Raw genomic sequence first — 20,595 nt, 5'->3', positions numbered from 1 at the left:
ACAAACACTTCCACGCATTTAGGTAAACACAGATCTGCCGAAAAAAAAAAAAAGAAATTCACTTCTCTTTACAAAGAAACTGTAGGAGAGTTTAGATCCTCCCATCACATTCTCATGAGACTTTCACTTCAGACAAGCAGAATCACTAAATATCTACACTGTAGAGCTCTGTACGCCCCCCGCCCCCGAAAATACGATACATCTACAGGTGTTGAATGATAAAACACTCTGTACTGATAAACAATGGCCCAAACAAAGAGAGGGGAGTGACACTGAAGTGACAAGTTTACAGCAGAAAGGTGGGGGCCAAAACATTTACACACACACACAAAAGAAAAAGCAGCCTATAAACCTCATCCTGTTTAATTCTCCCTACAGCGTCCTTCACAAAGAGTTTCTACATCCAGACGTGTCACCAGCCCCCGTTAAGGAAGGGGCACAAGACCCGACTCCTACGTGGGGAAAGCTTTCACCGACGCCAACCGTAAACACCAGAAAGCAGACCGGCAATGAAACTCCACCCCCCCCAAAAAAAACAAAACAAAATCAAAAAAAGACATTCCAGGCCGACATCCTCAACCCCAAAATGCAAAAATTTAATTCAATGCATTTTCTTTGACTCCGCTTAAAAACGAACGTTAAGAAGCGATGCCAACAGAGGCCTGGCACTCACTGGCGAGCAGGAACTGGGCCGAACAATTACTCAATTATTCACAGAATATACGCAGACAGTGGAGAGATTTCAGGCTGCGGTTGGCACCCCCAAGTCAAAGGTCTGGGAAGCGGTTTTATTGATAAAAAGCACAGACTGTCCTCAGAGTAATGTTAAAGTTAAATCTGGGGTCTCCCACTTCAGAGGATGGCTATGGACAAGAGTTAAAAGAAAGGGGTGAGAAACATAAAAAAATAGTCAGGATTTTAATCCAGAGACCGTTCCAAATGATGAACTCCCTCTACTGCGGCCACGTTAGCTACTCTCCATGCCTCTCAAGTGGTTGGGTGTGAAGTACAAGCACAACACTTCAGGTAGTTTTACATCAGGAAACCAAACTAAGCGTTGGCTCGACAGGAGGCGCGCCGATGGAAGACTGACAGCTAAACAGAGATATAAAATATGAAACATTTCCTCTGCCAATGGAACAACGTAGATTTCCTGGAGCATCCGAGGCTGAAGCCACCCGGCTGGCGGCGGAAACGCAGAGCGGACGCAGACCGTGAAACCAAACGGCTGTACAGGTGAAAAAGGAAACCAAGTACTCTCACTACAAAACTGGACAAAAATGGATGAATTTACCCATAAAAGAAAAATGGCAACAACGTTTCTACTATAATTTTGTTGAGTTTTAAGAAACAAAATACACTCCTGCCTCCTGATCAACATTAAAACCCCTTTAAAAATATTCAGCTCTCCAAAAAACAAACAAAACATGTGACAGGCACTTGATTGTTGCAGTTGCTGGTAGTGAAGCTGGCTTTGGTCCAGAGCTGACAGCAGGGAAAATAATGATAATAAATAAATAAATTGGGGCCGGCCCGGCCTCCATGTGACCTGTAGGCGAGAGGCCGGTCCTCCTCAACTACAAGAGCCTGATAAGGTTATCTGCCTCCACCACCGGCCGCAGAGACTAGCGGCAGCAGGAATCCGACTTCCAAGAACCGCGTGGATGTGGGCGTGGACAGTCCAACTATCATCTGCTCTGTGGCGATATCTGGAAGAGACGGCACGCCGAAGCACTCGGCTTCCAACGTTCACAGCTCAGAACAGGGTTCGCTGGAAATAGAAATGTGGAGGTTTACAGTCGGTGGGGGCAGTGGGGGCCTGCCTGTCGCCTTCACATTAATCAATACTCAAGTCTGAAAGGGGGAGACGTTCCGTCTGTCCTCCCATGACCACAAAAGGGGGTTCAAACGCAGTGTGCACCTGACGGACAGGAAGTGACTCAGCGCAGACGCATGTAAGGCTGCCGGGCCGGGCCGGTCCCCAGGAGGACTGGGAGGATAATAATAGCTGGAGAGTCGGCCGGCGAGCTGCGTCAGAGGAGGATCGCGTTTCAGGGAGCCTGAGAGGAACAACCCCTGTGGGGCCTAACCGCGTGCGCCGCCTTTTAAGGGAAGAGCAGCCGGTCGGTGGGCCCGTCACTCCGCTCCCCCGCTACGGGTCGCCATCCGACCAGAACAGACTGCGACTAGAGGTCACTCACAACTTCTTCTGAAAGCAACTTAAAAACAACGAGAGCAATGAGACATTTTCACTCCAAGCTGGGAAAACTGAACCCAGTGTTTGGGGGAGGGGGCCTGAAGTTCACAGTGGAAAATCTTAATACATAATAACGTTTTGCATTGTGTACAAATATCAGGCACTGCTGGCATGTATAGGGCTGGCACATTGTCAAAGATGAAAACAAACAGCTGATTCTAATCCTTACTTCCTGTCTTTCAGCAAGCGCACCCCAAATCTTCCCCAATATAATTTTGTTTCATTTTTTTTTCAGCCTTTTATGATTTTTTTTTTTTTTTAAACAAACAAGAAGGAACCCAAACTGAAGGCTACAGCATTTACATTTTCCCTTTTCTTCTAACAGTCCATACTCAAAACTCTGGAGGGGTAAACCTGATACCTCTAGGTTAAGGCACAAACATCTCCATTAAGATTAAAGGCATATACCAAGAAAAAGTCAAAAAAAAAAAAAAAAAAAATTATAACACTTAAAAACGTTAACACCTCTGCAGAAAAGGAATGAGAAAGAATCAAATAAGGAAAAAAAAGAAAAAAAGAAAAACATTTGTCCACTGAAAAATGTGCCTTAAGAGAAACATCGCATTTATTGCCACTGGGTAATTTTTTTTCAGACATTTTTCCCCCTTTTAATTTTTTTTTATACGTTTTCATGCCAAATCAATTCCTTCTCCTCCTCTGTTGAAAAGCAGCATCCGCAGCCAAAACAAGCCTTCCCGGGTCGCCCCCTCTGGAGCCCTGTTTCCGTTTGGTCAGTTACACGGCAGCCATGTTGGAATGTTCTGGTTCGCCACGTAGTAGTTGCTGAAGTTGTGGTCTCTGATGTAGGGCGCCGGTTGGTAGTAACAGGTGACGCAGGATGCATCCGGGATGGCGCTCTGCTCCGCCAGCACCCGGAAGGCCATCAGCGACAGCAGGTGCAGCGTCTGCCGCCTCTCGTGGCCCATCAGGCACACGGTGCTCTCGTTCACCACCTTGCGGAGGATCTGCAGGTAGTCGTACTTGCTCTTCTCCTCGCCGATGAAGTGGCTCATCAGGTAGGCCTCCACCTTGCGCTGCTGCTCTCCGATGTCAGGAAAGTCTATGAAGAAGCGGGAGCACATGTAGCGCTCCAGGGCCTTGAACTCCTCCTGATTGGCCGGCCGGAAGTCGCGCACCAGCAGGTTGCAGTACTTGAGCAGGCCGCCGCCGCGGATCTCCTCGGGCCGTTTGGTGGCGATGAGCTTGTTGCGCAGGTGGCCGAGCGCGGCGTTGAAGTCTCCGTACACGCTCTCGCCTCGGACGGCCGGGTGGAATTGCTCGGACATGGCCGCCGCCGCCGCCGGCTGCTGCTCGTAGTGGGACAGGACGGAGTCCAGCACAATCTGAAACGAGTCCACGCTGAACTCAAACTGCCGGCGTATCGAGTCGACGAACTTCAGCTCCACGTTGCGGCCGTTGTTGTTGGACAGCGAGATGAGGCTCCAGCGGTCCTGCTCTGTGTTGACCTTCACCAGCTTCTGGACGTAGGCCTCCTTCAGCGTCATGGGGGTGATCTTCTCCTTGTTGACGCCCTCGGGCAGGAAGTCCAGCAGAATCCCCAGCACCACGTCTTTGACCAGCCGGAACTCGGCCTCGGTGGGCAGGTCCACCCGGAAGATGAAGTCCAGGTCCTTGTAGCTCCAGCCGATGTCCTGCACCAGCACGTGGCTGGCTGTGGAGCCGTTGAGCCGGATGTCCTTCACCCGGATGCCGCTCAGCTCCAGGTGGGAGCGCACGCGCGCCACGATGTCCTTCAGCTGCACCTCCAGGGTGGGGAAGTTCCCCCGGCCGTGGACCGGGACCACCTCTGTGAGAACGTCGTTCAGCCGGCTCACCTGCTCCCAGGTGAGGTCGCTGACGGAGCTGCAGCTGGATTCTTCCTTGTTCTCCATCCTCACGCAAGCTTCAAATTTACTGAGGTGGAGAAACAAGCGACTGTTAGCAGGAGGGTCAAAGAGGTCGTCCAGAGCAAGCAACTTAAAACACCAGGCAACACCCGCGTACGAAAGGTACGAGCTGGATTCAAACCCATTCCCAAAAACCCGACCCAATCAGCTGACCTAAAGTAAAAAGATAAAATTAACTTTTAGTTTTATGCCTTCGGTTTCTGAATTATAATAAAGGGTTGTTATTAGAAATCTTTGACACCAACAGCATGTCATCTGTACTTTATAGCCACATTTTATTTTATTTTGAAAAAGGAATATGTAGATCACACTCCATGCTGCTGGTTGTTGTGTTTACAGACGGTGGGACTTTGTATTGGAGTTATTATAGGGCCAAATAGATCAGTAATATTTTAATTAAAAATTAAAAGAATAAGCAACACTTGAAATTCAAAAACCAGTTTCACTGCTAAATTATTGAATAGATGTATAAGAGCAACAGATGTTCATGTTTTCAATCCGTTATATAGGTCATTCAACCATCAGATTGGTGAAAAGTCCTACTACACCCATTCAGCTTTCAGGTATTTCAGGAAGTTCTGATCATTCATGGAACAGCTTAATAAATGTGGACCGTCAACACTGACATTAGCGTTGAGGACTCCTGTGCTGCCACATCAAGTTTAGCATTGAGATGCTAGTTTAGCTTTGCTGATAGGATAACTCCCTTTACCACAATGATAGTCCTTTCCAGCGTCCAATCAGATTGTTTTTTTGAAACAAAGATTAACCCCCCAGAGGGCCAAGAGAGGCAGCTTTGTCGCTTGTGCATCAGATTTACAGACGTACCAGAAACGCGCTGCTTACATACAAGGGTTCCGGCCTGAACCTTTGCATGTAAAAACAAAAACGCAATTAAATCGATGTAATTATTCCAAAATTAAGGTGTTAAAGTCTTGGTCTGAGTTCTTCATCTTAATGCACTTAATGAAGTGGGAGGAAAAAAAAAACAAACAACTAATCTGCTGATCACAGAATAATTTCTCAATCTCTGGCTTTCATTATCTACTTTATGTAAAACGAAAAAAGGCCAATAGTGAAGACTCCTGATACCTAAAAGTTCAAACTTTAATGAATCATTGGGGAAAAAAATAGATAACAGAATTGAGCATTTCATCATAGACTTATATCAACCCTTTTATCATCATTTTAGAAAGTCATATGAAATGTCAGATCTAAAATGTCTAAAGGTTGAAATTGCCTTGCTTTTTTTTTTATCTCATTTGAAAATTTTTTCAAATGAGATTTTTAATATAACGAGCTTTTCTCCTCATGAAAAAACAAGTTGAAAAAAAAGCTTGCACAGTCATACAACCTTAGTAAAAAAAAAAAAAAAAAGAAAAAAAAAAAGAACCAACCTATTAATTATCAGGCCATGATTTATTGATAGAGAGCAGCAGATGAGCTGTAAATGCAGCCTGGTAATGTAAAGTTGATTTTAGGATGTAGCACATTATGAAGCTCTGTTCTTGCTGGATGTGGAGCGTTTGATTGCCACATCAGTTTGATTACATCTGACTGCGAGGTTTACTGTGTGGTTCGTTCGCCATGAACTGCTGCCCAGGGAAGGATTCAATGTTACGCCGACAGATGGTTGACATTACATTAAAACATGAAGGCGTCTGGGCGATGTCACGACAGTTTACTGGAGTATATGCCGTTTCATATCTAATCAGAAACTAAACACCCAGTTTGAAAACGCACCGACTTCAAAAACTAACACCTCCAACAGTTTCGCAAATTAGCCTTAGCTGAGGTCGAACGTTGTAAAACAAAACCCAGTCCGCACGAGCGGAGCTGAATGCGAGAACGAGAGACGAGCAGCTCGCGCTCGCGGACACAGCACAGAGCCTTCTAGAAAAGTTCACCGCGCGAGCCTGGCTTTCATTCCAGAACGGCTGAGAGACAAACACGAGCTGCCATCAAACCATCAGCTAAACAAGCCCGACGGACTCCGTGTAGCGACTGCGAGTAAATTCAACTCTACACGTTCAGCGAAGACGTCCACAGACTAGCTTTAATTCGTGGTGGCTCAAAAATGTCACGAGAAACGCGCTTTTAATCAATTAAACCTGCTCGCGCACTACATACGCTAAAAGTATCAACGCGGACACCTTACTTTGAAGGTAGCATTGATGTCAAAGTTGCTAATTATAAACTTAGACTAAACTCCAGCCATATGGCAACGAGTCTGAAGCTGTTAAGCGAGTTAAGAGTTTGGAGCAAACCAAAGAGGGATTCTTATGTTAAAAATATCCAAACGGTGTCACATTTTATTGTCGGGGAATTGTTAAAGTAACGACACAAATTTACGTACAGCATTTTTTGAGGGCACATAAGGCTAGCACATAGTTTCGCCTGAACAAATAAAAAATGAGAAACAAAAGCAGTACATACGTTACCAAGAGAGTGCAGTGGAAGCATTCAAAGTCCGAAAAAGATGTTGAATTCACGCACACGCCTCCACATAATCCACTATCTGAAAGAGAGGCACACGATGAGCTTGCAAGTCAGCGTTTGAACCACAACCTCTCTGCACAAGACACGCCTATTTTATAAAGCCGAAGAACTACCCGTTGAAATAAATGCGCCGCAGTACGACACAGTCCCTTTTCCCAACCTGGACGCCATTTAGTAACTCCAAACAAAGCTATGAACCACACAGCGGCGTATAATTTGTGTAATTAGTATAATTACCTAATAATCCAAACACTTATCTTCGACAAGTCATATCAGATGTTTGAGTTGAACAGTTCCATTATACCAATGCGCCAAACAAAGCCTTTGATTGGCCAAGGATGTTTTTTTGCGTTGCCAAGTTACCAGAAGCGTCCACAGGCAGCCGGGGTTTGTGACGTCTACTGTCACGTGGTGCAAGTTAAAGAGCAGCTGTGAGGCTCGGGCAAATTACTTTTATGAGATATTGCTTTTATTTGTTTGTTTCTTTTTCGCGCTATAACTCTATTGAATGCAGATTGCAGCTATCAGCTGCTTGTTACTCATAGATATGTTGCTGCTAAAAGTACACGTCCTTCCCTTATTGAGCTAAATATTTAAACTTGGTTGAAGGCTTTTTTATTTTAATTTCCCTTTGGGATCAATAAGGTTTTTTAGATATAATGTTACATATATTGATCCATATTCATAAATCTGTATTCATAGCTTATCTCCTATTTAATTGTCTTAAACCCAGTATGTGTATATCAGGCGTGGTTTTGATATGGCTCATATGGGCATTTGCCCGGGGGAGCAATAGAAAGGCGAGTGCATCAACACCAGATAAAGGAAACTTATCCGTCAGATGTTCCCTAAACAAGTCTTCTATTGCTTTTATGCATTCCTGATATTGAAATGCTCCTAGCAAATGTATTTTAAATGAAATTTCCAGCTTATTATGTCACCCATATTTGTTGTCAACCCATATTGTTTTTATACACTGCTTTAGTTTTCATATAACCCAACTGTATCTCTATCTTTCCTTATTCTGTTATTATACACCATGAATGCAATTTAGATGTTCATTTGACACTAACAAACTGCATTTCTGAATTTACGTGTAAAGTAAGTCTCTTCCTGAGCAGAAAATAAGAGCTGTATGCAAACCTATGTTGTATTAATTTCAGAATAATTTCTGAAATTATTCAGAAATAATTTCTGAATAATTTCAGAATAATTTGCAAAATTATTCTGAAACTACCCATATGTAATGATCAAATGTATCCTCCAAGGATTTGTTTTTTTTATTTCACTGCAAACAAATTGATTTGCTGAATTTGTTTGGACACAAATAATGATAACATGCTTCATTTTTACTATTGATCAGAGGACTGTCCAAGAGATTCTGCTGATGGCCCTGAAAAAGATTTTTCTGACACACGGGAAACAGCAGACCCAGAAACCTGGTTGTGGTGGAAACTCTTCACATTCTAAGGAAGACAGGTTGTTTCATTCAGTCGCTTCTTCAGAACACACGCAGAAAAAAACGCAACTCATCTGGATTCACTTTTGAAACACATGGCTTTACGATTGAAATGTACTACATCTATAAAAACGCGATGGCTCAAGGTACTAAAACTTACTAGGAACTGTTCTAACCTTTCCCACTTCCTACACGCGTGCCTCTATGTGTGAGTGAAGCAGGAAGTCAGAAGAAACGGGTCTCAGACAGGATGCAGTTTCTTACGCAGCAATGGGAAAACCAGAAGGTGAGTTGAAACCACTGAGTGAGGGGGGAAAGCTTGAGGCATGTTGTGGTTGTGTGCTGTGGGGAGCCCCTAAAGGAGTGGGTTACACACCATGTCAGAGTGCATAATAACAGCAGAGAGTGGGAAGTGGCCAGAAAGGGGATCCCCACTCAGACTCTCACTGTAAAACTGTTAGCACCAGCAGTTCCACGGCAAAGACATGAAGCTAACCTACTGACATCATCGCAGCGTAAAGCGAAAGCATTTCTTTTGAGTTCTTCTTGATGAAGTGCAAAGAAAGGAGGAAAAAAACAGTCTAGATGGGAAATTGAGTAAAATTATGCATTTATTCTTGTTTGCGTTTCAACAGAGAAGCTCCACAACGTGATTTAAGGATAAATGACTGTGTGATCAGCATAAAAATACAGATATTTATTTATCTAATGGGTTAGTCCTTGTCCTAACCCATTAGATAAATATAGAGGACAAAATGGGGGCTAAAACAAGACCCTGTGGAACCCCCTAACTAAGTGGTTGTGATGTAGATGTATTATTTTCTTACATTAACACAGAGTTCTGTTGGATAAAGAATATCCAAACCCACCAAAGATCATTTTGGTGAGTCCTTCAGAAACAAATCTTTCAAGAGTGCTTAGAGTAACCACTGTAATAAAAATCCTCAACTTCTTCTCCAGTAAAAAACTTAAAGGGTAATGTCTTCATTTCAGTCAAATCTTGGGTATTGGAGAGTTGCCATCACACCGGACATGAATACTTTGGTATGCCAAATAGTTTATGGTCAACTCCGTGACTGCAAGGTCCCCAGGTCACGAGGTTGTACAACAAGCCCAAGTCATTTCCCCTACAGTTTCTTGCTTGACAGGTATATTACGGCTAGCTGATGTGCTTCTGTTGCCTTGATATCGCCGAGTATGGCCGTACATGTTCTCATCTGACCAAAGGACGTTGTTCACGAACTATCGTAGTTCATTCAGATACTTCATCCTAAACTTGCCATGTTCTCTTTATGTTAATTTTGTAGCAAACAGGCTTTCTCCTGACAACCATGTCAAAGATCACACTTTAGTCTTTGTCTGTCTTCATACTGTCATAAATCCTAACACTCACAAACTAACTGAGCCATATAGAGTCTCAGTACAAGTTTTTGAACTTTTTCTCAGTCTGCCTTTGGGGCAAATTTGCTGGGAAGGATGCCAACTCCTGGGTGGATTGGGAATTATTTATTTTATTTTTGCACTTGCAAATAATCGTTCTCTTATAATAGAATAATGAAGTTCAAATTGCCTCTCGAGGGTCAGTCCTGATGTCTTTCCACATTTGGGCAATATCCTAACACACATCAGTAAGCTGCAGGCCAACAACGTTGACAAAACCCCCCTTTTTTTTTTTTTTTTTAAGGTGATCACACTTGCTGATAATGCTATTTCATTTGATTAGCAGTACCTAGCTGCTACTATCCCTAGTGAATCCTACAGCAGGCTTTCACTGAGTTTGCCACTGTTGGCTTCTCTGGTGTTGCCTGGTTTTAGTTACCAAATAATGACAGGGTGGCGTCTTTTGTGGGTTTTCCATACTCAAGGTTGGATTTACCTCATTTTAAAACTGGGTAAAAAAACACTTCATTTTCGTTGCCTGAAATGGTAACAAATAAAACGGTGTGTACCGTTTAACGAAGTCCATGTTAAAAAAAATTACAGTTCCGAATCCCAATCCAAACCAAAACAATCCGACAAATTTAAACCCAATTCAGATGAAAAAGAGCATGTCACTTTATGTGAATACAATGCTGCATTGTATAATAAATTTACATAAAATTAAAGAAATATAAGAAACTAACAACTGGAACTGTTCGAACGTCAGTCCAACCATCATGGCTACCAGTGTGGCGTGACCTCGCAGTGGGACAGGCGTGCCAGAACGGGGGACAAATTTTATGAACTGTTCCCACAAAATCTGAATCACAACAGTGTCCAAGATGTGGTGGGGTCAGTCGGAGCCTGGAAAAGCCTCCACATCATAATTTACGTACGAAAAGTTGTCACCGAATGGAGGTTTGGGCCGGGCACTTCCTCCGTTTGAATGTTTGACTTCAACCAAAACAAAACTATGATGTACAAAATATAAATAATGAGGTTCCTGGACCACTGCAGCTTAAAGTAGAGCGGATTGTGCAAGCTATTTTTTCTCAACCGAGGATCTTTGCACAAACTCCAAACACACCTTGGTAAACGTAAACATATATGTGAAAAGCATGCAAGCGTCAGCGCTGGCAGCAACATGTATACATTTCCGTTTTACTCATGAAGTCTTAGATTGTATAAAGCAGAAAATAGTCCCGGCATAAATTATCACTGTAAATGAATGTTTAAACAAAGGAGTCCAAAAGGAGGAATTTGAAGAGATAGTTCAGGACTTTTTAGGTTGCGTTCTGTGAAAAGGATTCCGCTGACTTGAAAAAGGGTGAGTATTCATGCAATTATCTAATTTATGTCAAATATATTTTGGCGAAATCATTTTTCGCTTTGACGTCGAGGATGTTTTGTTTTTCGTGTTTTGTCAAAAACACAACATAACTGTTACTCCTGACAGATATGCCACTGCTGACTCAGTGTAGTCCAGCAAATATCAAGTTGTATCTTCAATGCAACTTGTTGTATTGTAAAAAAAAAACAATACAAGTTTTGTTTTTTGTTTTTTTCTTTGAGTGTCCATTAATAAGCTTCTTGAAATGGATGCCAACTTCTGAATCTGAAGAAAGTTAAACAATCATCTCTCCTTATTCTGGTGTTTATCCAGAAACAACTCTGGTAATTTGTTGATCTGACCTAAAACAGCTAAAAATGGAAGTAAAACCTTGGAGCCAAAGAGGACTGGATTACTACTTAACTCTGCTAACTGGTAGAAAACCACAATATACATCAGCCTACAATAATCGACTTTATTGCTCAACAAAAGAAAAACTAAACTAAACTCTGCAGGTGTTACTTCATAGATTCTCCTTAGTACCCTTCATTCAACTACCTGATTAGACTCATAGATGCATTATACTGGTTGAGAACTAACAAATGTTCTGTTTTATAAAGACATAAGACCAAACCGAGCTTGGAACGTAGAGTGAGGCTGCTCGGCTGATTTTCATGTAGTGTGAGGAACTGATAAAATGCAAAGTATGCAAAGGTTGTACGGCATCTAAGATGATTAAAACCAACCATGACGGCAGGCCAGTGCGGTTTCAAACATGTACTGTCTTTATGTTAGATTTCCTAAAGTTTGGTAGCGAAGTATGTCACAGTTCACACGAAAATACTTGAACAAACCAAAGCATGTCTTGTTTCCGGTAGGTCTTTCTCTGTGAAGTCTTCTTTTGGATCGATCCAAGGTGCTTGCTGGGCTACATGTAGGTCCAAACCTAACAACAACACTTGTTTTGTGATGTTATTGCAAACACATTATTGGTTGGGTGCTGCTTTGATCCGGTTCTGATGTCTAAATCAACATTTTCAAAGCCTTTTTTTTTTTAAACCCTCATTGTAGATCAAAAGTGTTCAAAGATCTCAAAAGCAGAGAGCCGATTCCTGGCGTACGAACAAACTCTTATTAATGTTTTCTTCACACAAACAGAACTCCAAATGCTTTAAAAGACTTGATCATAATTAGCAAATGTGGCTCGGTTTGTGTTTGCCAACAATATAACTTATCCAAAAACTCTTGGGGTTCACACTATTAGAAGAATACCTTCCTATGTTGTCATTTGCAGGTCACCCTTTGGTGATCACCTGCGCCTCTTGAGAGCTGTTCCAAGCATTTATCTAATTTACCACAAGATAACAACTAGCAATCGCAAGTGTTGGCTGTCAGAGTGGTAAAGTACAAGGCATGAAAGAACAGTTTGAACCAGTGTCCTTTTTAATGGTGCAACACATGAGAGCCACTAATTGTCCTCTTGACTGTCTTCCAGCTATTGATCAAAGAGGATTTTATTACTGTTGGGAATGCTTCCCTAACTTTTATTAACTTTGTTCTCAGGAACCAAGCCAAACATGCTGCTGTAGGCCCCTTCTTTAAAAAAAAATGTGGAAAAAAACAGACTTAGATCACTCAGTTTAGACCATTTATCTCTTTAACTAAGGTTTTAGAAAAGATATTTTTCTATCAGCTTCAACCTTGTTTAATGAGTCCAGCTTTAGATCAGAACTTAGTTCGGACTGGTTTATAAATAGTACGCATATGTCTGTGGATCAAAAGTACCTTGTGGTTCTGGTTTCCTTGGACCTCAGCTTTTGACAGTGGGTCATTCAGTCCTGCAAAAGAAGCAGATAGATGCTCCTTTTTCACATAAACAGGCTTCACTCTCATCCCTCTTCTTTTTCCACTTTATATGCTGCCACGTGTAGCAATTATAACTCAGTACTAGTTATCCTTAAACTGCTACGCAGATGAGATCTAGAGCCACTTGCTCTTGACCCCTGGCTCAGGTAGTGCTCTCTAATCTCCACTAAATTGGGTTCCTGTTGTCAGGCAGTGGTTGAACCTGATTTTCTCACGCTTCTAAACACAGAAAAGACTGAATGTGTTTCGTCTGGCAGCAACACCACTACAGATGTCAGCGCTTTGACTTTTAATCTAAACGGAGTAAAAAATTTTAGGGGTAATATTTTAGAAGGATTTTACATTTAAGGATCAAGTTGACTCCATGGTCAGGAGAAGCTTGTTTCTGGTGTGTCTTTTGTCCAAAGGTTAGCATTTTTTAAATCAACCCGACCCGAAGAAGGCCATCTATGCTTTTATAAGCTCCAGACTCGACTGTTGTGATTTCGATGTAGCCAATTAGCTAAGACCTCCCAAACTCTGAACGCTGGCCGTTTTTCATCCCTCACGCTGGCTTCCTGTTTGCTTTGGAACTGATTTTAAACTTTATCAGACAACTACCAAAGGCTTGGCAGGAAAACTGAAATGTCACAAGGCTGTTTAGTTAATCTTTTGAAACGCTCACGCTATTTGGTTTCAAAGTAAAAGGCCACAACAACAACATCAAACCACTCAGAAAGCATAAATCGGCGTTTCATTTCAACCTGGAGCTAGACGTTTCCACCCTTAGCCTAGCCGGATTTCTAAACGCAGGGCCGAGCAGAGACATGAGCAGACTCTAGCAGGTTGTTTATGCTAAGCCATCTGCATGGTGATTATGGAAATATGAATGGAGCTGCTCTCCGTGGAATGAGCGGGTGTTATCGTAGCGCTCCTGGTTATGGATGAGTGGCGGCCGGCCTGCGTTGGCTCTGTATCCCCATCCGGCTTTTGCTACCTGCAAAGCCTCTTGTGCCATTTGAGAAGTGACTCAGTGTGTCCAGGCCGTGGCTCGGTAAGCAGCCGGGGCCATTAACACATTAAACACAGTGACACACACAAGCACGATTGATTTGCATGTGCCTTGAAGCACATATTGTACCCAGGCAAGCAAACAGACGGCGGCGGAGTGGAGTGCCATTATAGGTTCCACTACGTCCGCTGACGAGAACACATCCTAATCTTTTCTGTGACTCAGACTCTGACATCATGTTTTGGCGATCCTTTCCAGTGTACGCCTGACTTTTCCATCATATAACGCATCATCACAGGTCAAGCAAGCGTTTCCAGGTGATCCGAATCGCTACTGGAGACAATGCTACTGCAGAAATGTCAGCATTTGGCTTTCATTAGCCAAAAGATCACGTCTACTGGCTAATGAAGAGTGGCACTGTTTGTCTAATAATAAATAAATAAATAAATAAAAAGATCCTGAGCCAGAGTGAGCATCCTGTCTTTAGATTTGATGTGGTTAGGTGTTTGGATCAGAGCAACTCCGCAATTGCATCTCTTACGATTTGTTTCCACTGATCAGGTTCAACATCCCCGGTCTAGTGAGGGGAAAACAAAAACACCTTTTGGCCTTACTGATGCAAAACGGGAAAGAAAACATCAACTTTAGCTGAGTTGGCTGAAAATGTTAACGCTGGATTTGATAGAAAGGTGAAAACTGGCTGCACATGTCCAACCAGTTCGTCACAGAGTGTCTCCATCAAAGTTGTGTGTATTTTGTTCTGATTCAGGAGTTTAACTGCTTACTATGCTTTTCTCTGTCTCTTATCTTTCTTAAATCATTGTGTTGCTGGCTTTGGGTTCACTTTATTATGCAGTGCAGCTGGTAATAAAGTGGACGAGTTCAAAAAGCATCCAGATCCTAATCACTGAGTTGTTGTTTTTTTGTGTGCGTTTTTCTTTTTAGTTAAAATTTAAATATAATTCTTCCTGGTAGTGAACGCTTTTGGCGTGAAGCACCATGGCTAAATAAATCCCCAAACGTCACGGAGGTTTCTGGGAGTCGGTCCTGACTCATCCCTCAGTCTGTGCTCACCTTCAACCTTCCCGCTGCTCCAGCCCATTTCTCTGTCTTCATGTAAACAGCTGAGACAATCCATGACTCCAGCAAACCGCCGTCCTCCTCCACGACTGAGACCAATCGCTGTAAGCAAGCCTGAATAAGACCGGGCTGTCATGAGTCAACAGCTACATAATCACCGGAATTATTAGCTCTGCTGAAATCACAACAACAATACAAAGTTATCCAACAAACCCTTTAAGAAGTTCTTTCAAGTTTGCTACAACTCTACCGTCAATATTTTCTCTTAAAGTGTGAAAATAACTTTATAAAATTCTTCCAATTTATTTACTGCAAACTCTGAGTGAGCAACTCCGGCCTCTACATCTTTAGTTTGGTCTGAATCAATATTACCCCCCCCCTCCCCCGCCCATTAGCAAACACCGGCTAGCTAGTGCTCTCTCGTGAGGTTATTACAGATATTTCAGACCAAACCAGAGATATAGAGGATAGAATTGCTCACACGCCGTTTGTAGTAAATAAATGGCAACAATTTTATTATGTTATTTAAGTTATTTCTGCATTTTCCAGCGAAGAAATTGATCTCAGAGTCGTAGCAACTTTGCTTGCGGCTCGAAGCAGCCAATCATCCGTTGGGGGCGCTATAGAAGCAGCCAATCATCCGTTGGGGGCGCTATAGAAGCAGCCAATCAGCCTTCAGCTCTAATCCCGCCTACAGAGTTTTAGATGGGTGAAGTTGACCATATAAATTAAATCATGATGTGCTTCTGCACAACATAAAATAATTTATTAAAACATGAAATAATTTTGTCTAATTTTAAAAAGAGATTAATACACAATTCTATTTTTAAGAATTTATTTCTCTATTTAGTTCCAGTTTTTAAAAAAATGACATTTAAATAATTACTTCATAAGCCATTTGTTATCATTAGGCACTCTTTACTATTTAGCTATAGAAGGTAATGTGTGATTCACAGAGTCCCTTGTTGGGTAACAGAATGAGAAAGCAGATGAAATCTCAGGCGGACAGAGGCAGTAACAGAAATCCTGGGAGACGGATGGAAACATGTTGGTTTTCTGTGACATTTTTGGGATGACTGATTGTTGTGGTGGCGAAGCAGGTGCCAAATGTCGCACAGGGACGCTACAGAACGTGTGTTTATGTTGATGCATAACAAAAGCCGAGAGTAATCCTGCCGTGTTGGGAAGGAGAGCTCACAGAAAAATCACTCTGTTGGTGCAAAGCATGAAACCGTCAAAGCAGGGAAAGTCACGACTCAGGAAGGTTTTCAATATTAGGTGTCACAAAAACATTGGCCTTCGCTTTGATTAAAATGTAAAAGGTTGCAGATTAGTTGTTTGTTTGTTTTTTTTATCTTCCAAGTTGGGCAATCATTTGATTAGTTAAAATTATTTATTGCATTTTAGTTGTAACTACAGGTGTATTGTCAGGTTTGGAAAAACTGAAATGTAATAAAGTAGGAGATTGTTGTTCTTGTAACAATTTGACAGCATTTCAGAAATCCATGGACCGATCTCATATTTTGACACATTAGAACAATGACTTACACCAGGATTTTATGTGACAGGTCAACACAAAGTCGATCTGAGAAGTGGAAAGAAAATGAAAAAAATAAAATAATAAAATAAAATAAAAATGAAAATGAGACAAAAATTTGGATAATTGGCAAATACTTTTATATTCTGTACCCTTTGCTCAGATACCTCTAAACCAAATCAAGTGCAATCAGTAGCTTTAAGCATGGTGGTGGCAACATCATGCTGAGGGCCTGTTTCGCTGTCAGTGGTGTAAAAGAGTTGGTGGAGGAACAACACCTCAAATAGTTGGTCGGAACAAGAAGACGATCCCAAACTCATCCAAGCTGCTGTCACTTTGGATAAACCAGGTGGACGTTAAACTTCCTGCTGAAGTTTGTAGGAATAGAAGACACATTTTTTTCATGTAGATGACTTCAACAATTAACTTTTCTACAAGATCTTTAGACTTATGCATATTACGTATGTTGCTATATCGGAACTCGGTGCTTCGGCTGTTTTGGAGTTTTCTGAAAGTTTGTTCCAGAAAACCTGAACAAACAGCCAGTTTTCTGGAAGTTTAAATCTTTGAGATCAGTTTGAGCTCAGAGAACAGACTTTAAAACACTTTGGCTAGTTTATGAATCACCAAAACACATTAAAGGTTTTCTGGTTCTGGTTCTGCTCTACATCCACCAGAACCAGAACCAAACATGGAGAAGCGGTGTCCAGCTTCTGTGTGCCACAAATCTGGAACAAATTTCCAGAAAACTGCAAAAACAAGACTCCTTTAAATCAAGGCTAAAGCCCTCCTGTTGAAGTTGCTTTTAACCTCGAGATATATCAATATATCTGATATATGTCTGCTTGATGAAGGCATTTGACTAAATGTAATGTTTGCTGCTTGTTTCATAATTGGTTACTTTATTACGTCTTTATGACGTAAAGCGCTTTGAACTGCTTTGTCGCTGAAATGTCCGATACTCGACTTGACTTCTGGAGTGTTTAAAAGAGCGCCACCATTTCTGCCACCGTGAAGGAGCAGGTGTAGACGGTTTCCCCGGTCAGGATGTGTGAGAGCAGCGGGTCAGCACTTCCAGTGGTCAGTCCTCGTGTGTGCAGTGATGATGTTCAGTAGAGTATTGTGACGGGGACAGTTCTGTGCAAACAGCACCGGTAAACCTGTCACCCAGATTATGATAGTCTTGGTCTTCACATGCCAAATGTGTTTACTGTTGCTAAAAAGCTTCTTCCCACACAATTGTAGGAGCCTCACTGTCACCGAACCCTTACGGTGGAACAGCTTCGGTATGCAGACGACGTCAACAAGGTGCTTTTCTGCAAGATTTTATGAAATCACATCTGCATGAAAATGTAAATTTCATAACGTTTAGAAAAGAAAAACATTCAATCAGCAGGTTTTAGTTACGGCATCAATGCCGTCAATCGGAGACGTCCATCATGTCTTTAGAAACAAAATGTATCCAAATTATTTGTGCTTTCTTTCAACGCAGAAGTTTGTCGTGTCCTGCGGCCGAACTGCGTTTTTGACTGAATGGTGTTAAATGTAATAATCATTTCAGTTGGGAATGTCTTTTTGTTTTTACTTGTAATGCTTTCTTTGGACTGAACACAATTCCTAACTATTCATTAAAAAATTGCGGATTTATTCGCAGAGCATCCACAAAATATCAAAAGAAAATGCAACTTAAGTTAAACTACGTAGACACAATGCTACTTGACACACCACTAGCTGGCGCCGGCAAAGCAGCCAATCCAGGAGCGACATTCATCTTCCTTGGCGCTGATTGGCTGCTTGAACAAAGATAAGGAAGACTGTAGGTGTTATCTTGTGGCAGTGCCAAGATGGCTACCACTGGGTGTGTTAATGCATGTTAATTAATTGACAGTTCAAAGTGCTTTACATCATAAAAAAGTATTTTGTTCCATATAACACAGTAGATGTGTAACAGGTAAACCTTTTATGGATACAAACTCGACTAAAAAAACCAACCTGTTTAGGATTGTATTTGAAACGTAATCAATTACAGATTTATTGATGGAACTTGACTTAATGTCGTGTTTTGATTATTGATTCTATGTTGCATTGTGTTTCTGTGAATGATTTGATGTAAAGCACTTTGAAATGCCTTGCTGCTGAAATGTGCTATACAAATAAAATTTGATTTGATTTATTGATTAAACAAAACACAAAAATAAAAAGTCATAAAAACAGCAGTCACCAGTATTGAGAAACTAGTAAACATTAGACTTTGATGAATATCGTCATCAAAATCATCAATGCACATCAAATATGTTGGTCAATGTTACAATTATTTTGGTTAAAAGCAACTCAGGACAAACTATTACTGGAATTAACTTTACATTTCCTTCTACATAGAAAGTATTCCTAGAACAATGATATGTATAAATGTTTTTAATACGCATATCACAAATTGCCATCTTCCTAAAGTAACGGCCAAAGTTTTTGCCAAAAGTGATTTTGAGGAAACAAAAAGACAACATATGCCATTACTTCAGGGAGGTGATGAAATGCGGGTTTTGGCAGTTTTTCAGTTTTAAGGAATAATTGCACTGGATTTTCACAACAAAATTGCATTAAAAAACCTCAGTGATGTATTTTAGTTTAGGCTGTTTCTCATATTACACTGGAAACTGTTGTTCACCACCAGATTCCCTAGAAGAAAATTGATAGGTTGTGATATTTTTCCTGGGGTTAAGAACGTAATCCAGTGAAACAGGCTGCTTACCGTCTCTCTCCAGTCAGGAATCTAGACGTAGATCCATCACGAGAGAAACGTGCCTGCGATGTCGTGAAATCTAACTTCTTTTCAGATGAAGTGCTTCAGAAAGGAGCAGCCTTATCTTGTCGTTGAAGAGAGCCATCACAGCCCAGCGTTTGTTGATTTACATCAGTCAACTGCGAAGTTTTCACAAACGGACCAGAACTGCGACAGATGCTGTTCTGAATTGTTAAAAACAGGAGGCATGATGGGTATTTCAGGTTCCTTTGCAAAGATCCCGATCAACATTGAAGGCTGGCTTTAATAATCTGACTTTTTGTTGTTATCTTTCTAAAGTAAAGGGTTAAGTCAGAAGTGATTTTTGTGATTCAGGCAAATTTAGAAAGATGATTTAAACAATACAAAAGTTAGGCTATTATTTTAGGAAGGCGACAATATGTGACATTCCACATTTAAATTTGCTGAAATAAAACATTCAAATCTACAACCAACTATTATTTTTTTGCTCCTGACCATTTAGGCTGCTATGGGAATGTGTTAAACAGTCATATTCAAAAAACTAGAATATGCACTCCAATGAGACTTAATTTTCATAATAAACATTCCTTTTAAAAATAAAGACCATTAAGCAGGTATTAAACATATTTTTCATGAAGTGCTACATTCAAGTAAAAACTTGATCAAATAGCTTTCTCCGTTAAAAATGTGTTATTTTTTTATTTTTCTAATGTAGTAATGGAAAGTGTTGGAGATATGGCAAGTCATATGGTCATAATTGTGCATTTACTTTGTGGGTTATTAAATCCCTTAAGGGCAAAACAATTTATTGTAACAGGCCAGGCTTCTCGTTTGATTAAAGGACTAAATGGTTTGTCGTATCATGTGGCAGCATTAATTACCCAGCCATAACAATATCATTTTTGCACGAAGCAAATACATTCTTACGGGGTTTTAAGCTCACATTCAGCTTATATTGCATTAAACTTTATTATTTTATTTCAGATGTTAACATTTGTGTTCTAAAACGGCAACAAGCGTCAACATTTACTGTGCTCAACAGGTACTGGAGCTCAAATTGTCCATAAAAGACGGAGCAATGTGCCCGGATGTTTCAATTTTTAACAAGTTCATCTCGTTCGTGACGGCCTCAGTCGAGCCACACTAACCGGAAGTGGGTTACGCCGTCGGTTCTTTTACAACCGAGCTGAAGAGGCTTTACTCTGGAGATGTACTTCGGCTTTACTCTGGAGATGTACTTCGGCTTTGAGAAATTCTGCTGATATTCCAGCTGCCTGTCGGACTCGGTAATGCTCGGAGTTAAATACCTGTTCGTCCGTTCTCATCAATGGCCGTCACAGCGACCACGTCAGCGCCGACGGAAAAGCAGGCACGTGCTCAACAGCCATCTCTCAACCATCAAATGCAGCTGGGACCACTGCAGATGATGTTTCCCTCGAAAAGGATCATTAAAATGTAATCAGCTGCCTGGATTCAACAAGGGACGCTG

General features: G+C 41.4%; 1 protein-coding gene across 3 annotated transcripts; it reads right to left on the bottom strand.

Annotated features, from left to right (window-relative positions):
* Positions 1 to 2,434: 2,434 nt before the first annotated feature.
* Positions 2,435 to 7,006, bottom strand: tent5c (terminal nucleotidyltransferase 5C). 3 transcript variants are annotated; one of them, XM_044131746.1, is made up of 3 exons: positions 6,901 to 7,006; positions 6,601 to 6,682; positions 2,435 to 4,171 (listed from the first exon to the last, which is right to left on the bottom strand). In XM_044131746.1, the coding sequence occupies exon 3, from the start codon at positions 4,147 to 4,149 to the stop codon at positions 2,989 to 2,991; it is 1,161 nt and encodes a 386-aa protein (XP_043987681.1). In that variant the 5' UTR covers positions 4,150 to 4,171; positions 6,601 to 6,682; positions 6,901 to 7,006; the 3' UTR covers positions 2,435 to 2,988. The 3 variants fall into 3 exon arrangements, with proteins under 3 accessions (XP_043987681.1, XP_043987680.1, XP_043987682.1); XM_044131745.1 differs by lacking the exon at positions 6,901 to 7,006 and having other exon boundaries at positions 6,601 to 6,756; XM_044131747.1 differs by lacking the exon at positions 6,901 to 7,006 and having other exon boundaries at positions 6,606 to 6,754.
* Positions 7,007 to 20,595: the final 13,589 nt, after the last annotated feature.

The sequence above is a fragment of the Gambusia affinis genome, linkage group LG11 (assembly GCF_019740435.1).
Source record: "Gambusia affinis linkage group LG11, SWU_Gaff_1.0, whole genome shotgun sequence".
NCBI lineage: Eukaryota > Metazoa > Chordata > Actinopteri > Cyprinodontiformes > Poeciliidae > Gambusia > Gambusia affinis.
Note: the sequence above shows the minus strand (reverse complement) of the source record. Positions and strands in the feature narration are given on the sequence as shown.

Excerpts from the sequence above, each read along its gene's own strand:
- tent5c (XM_044131746.1), bottom strand. The coding sequence starts at position 4,149 with ATGGAGAACAAGGAAGAATCCAGCTGCAGCTCCGTCAGCGACCTCACC.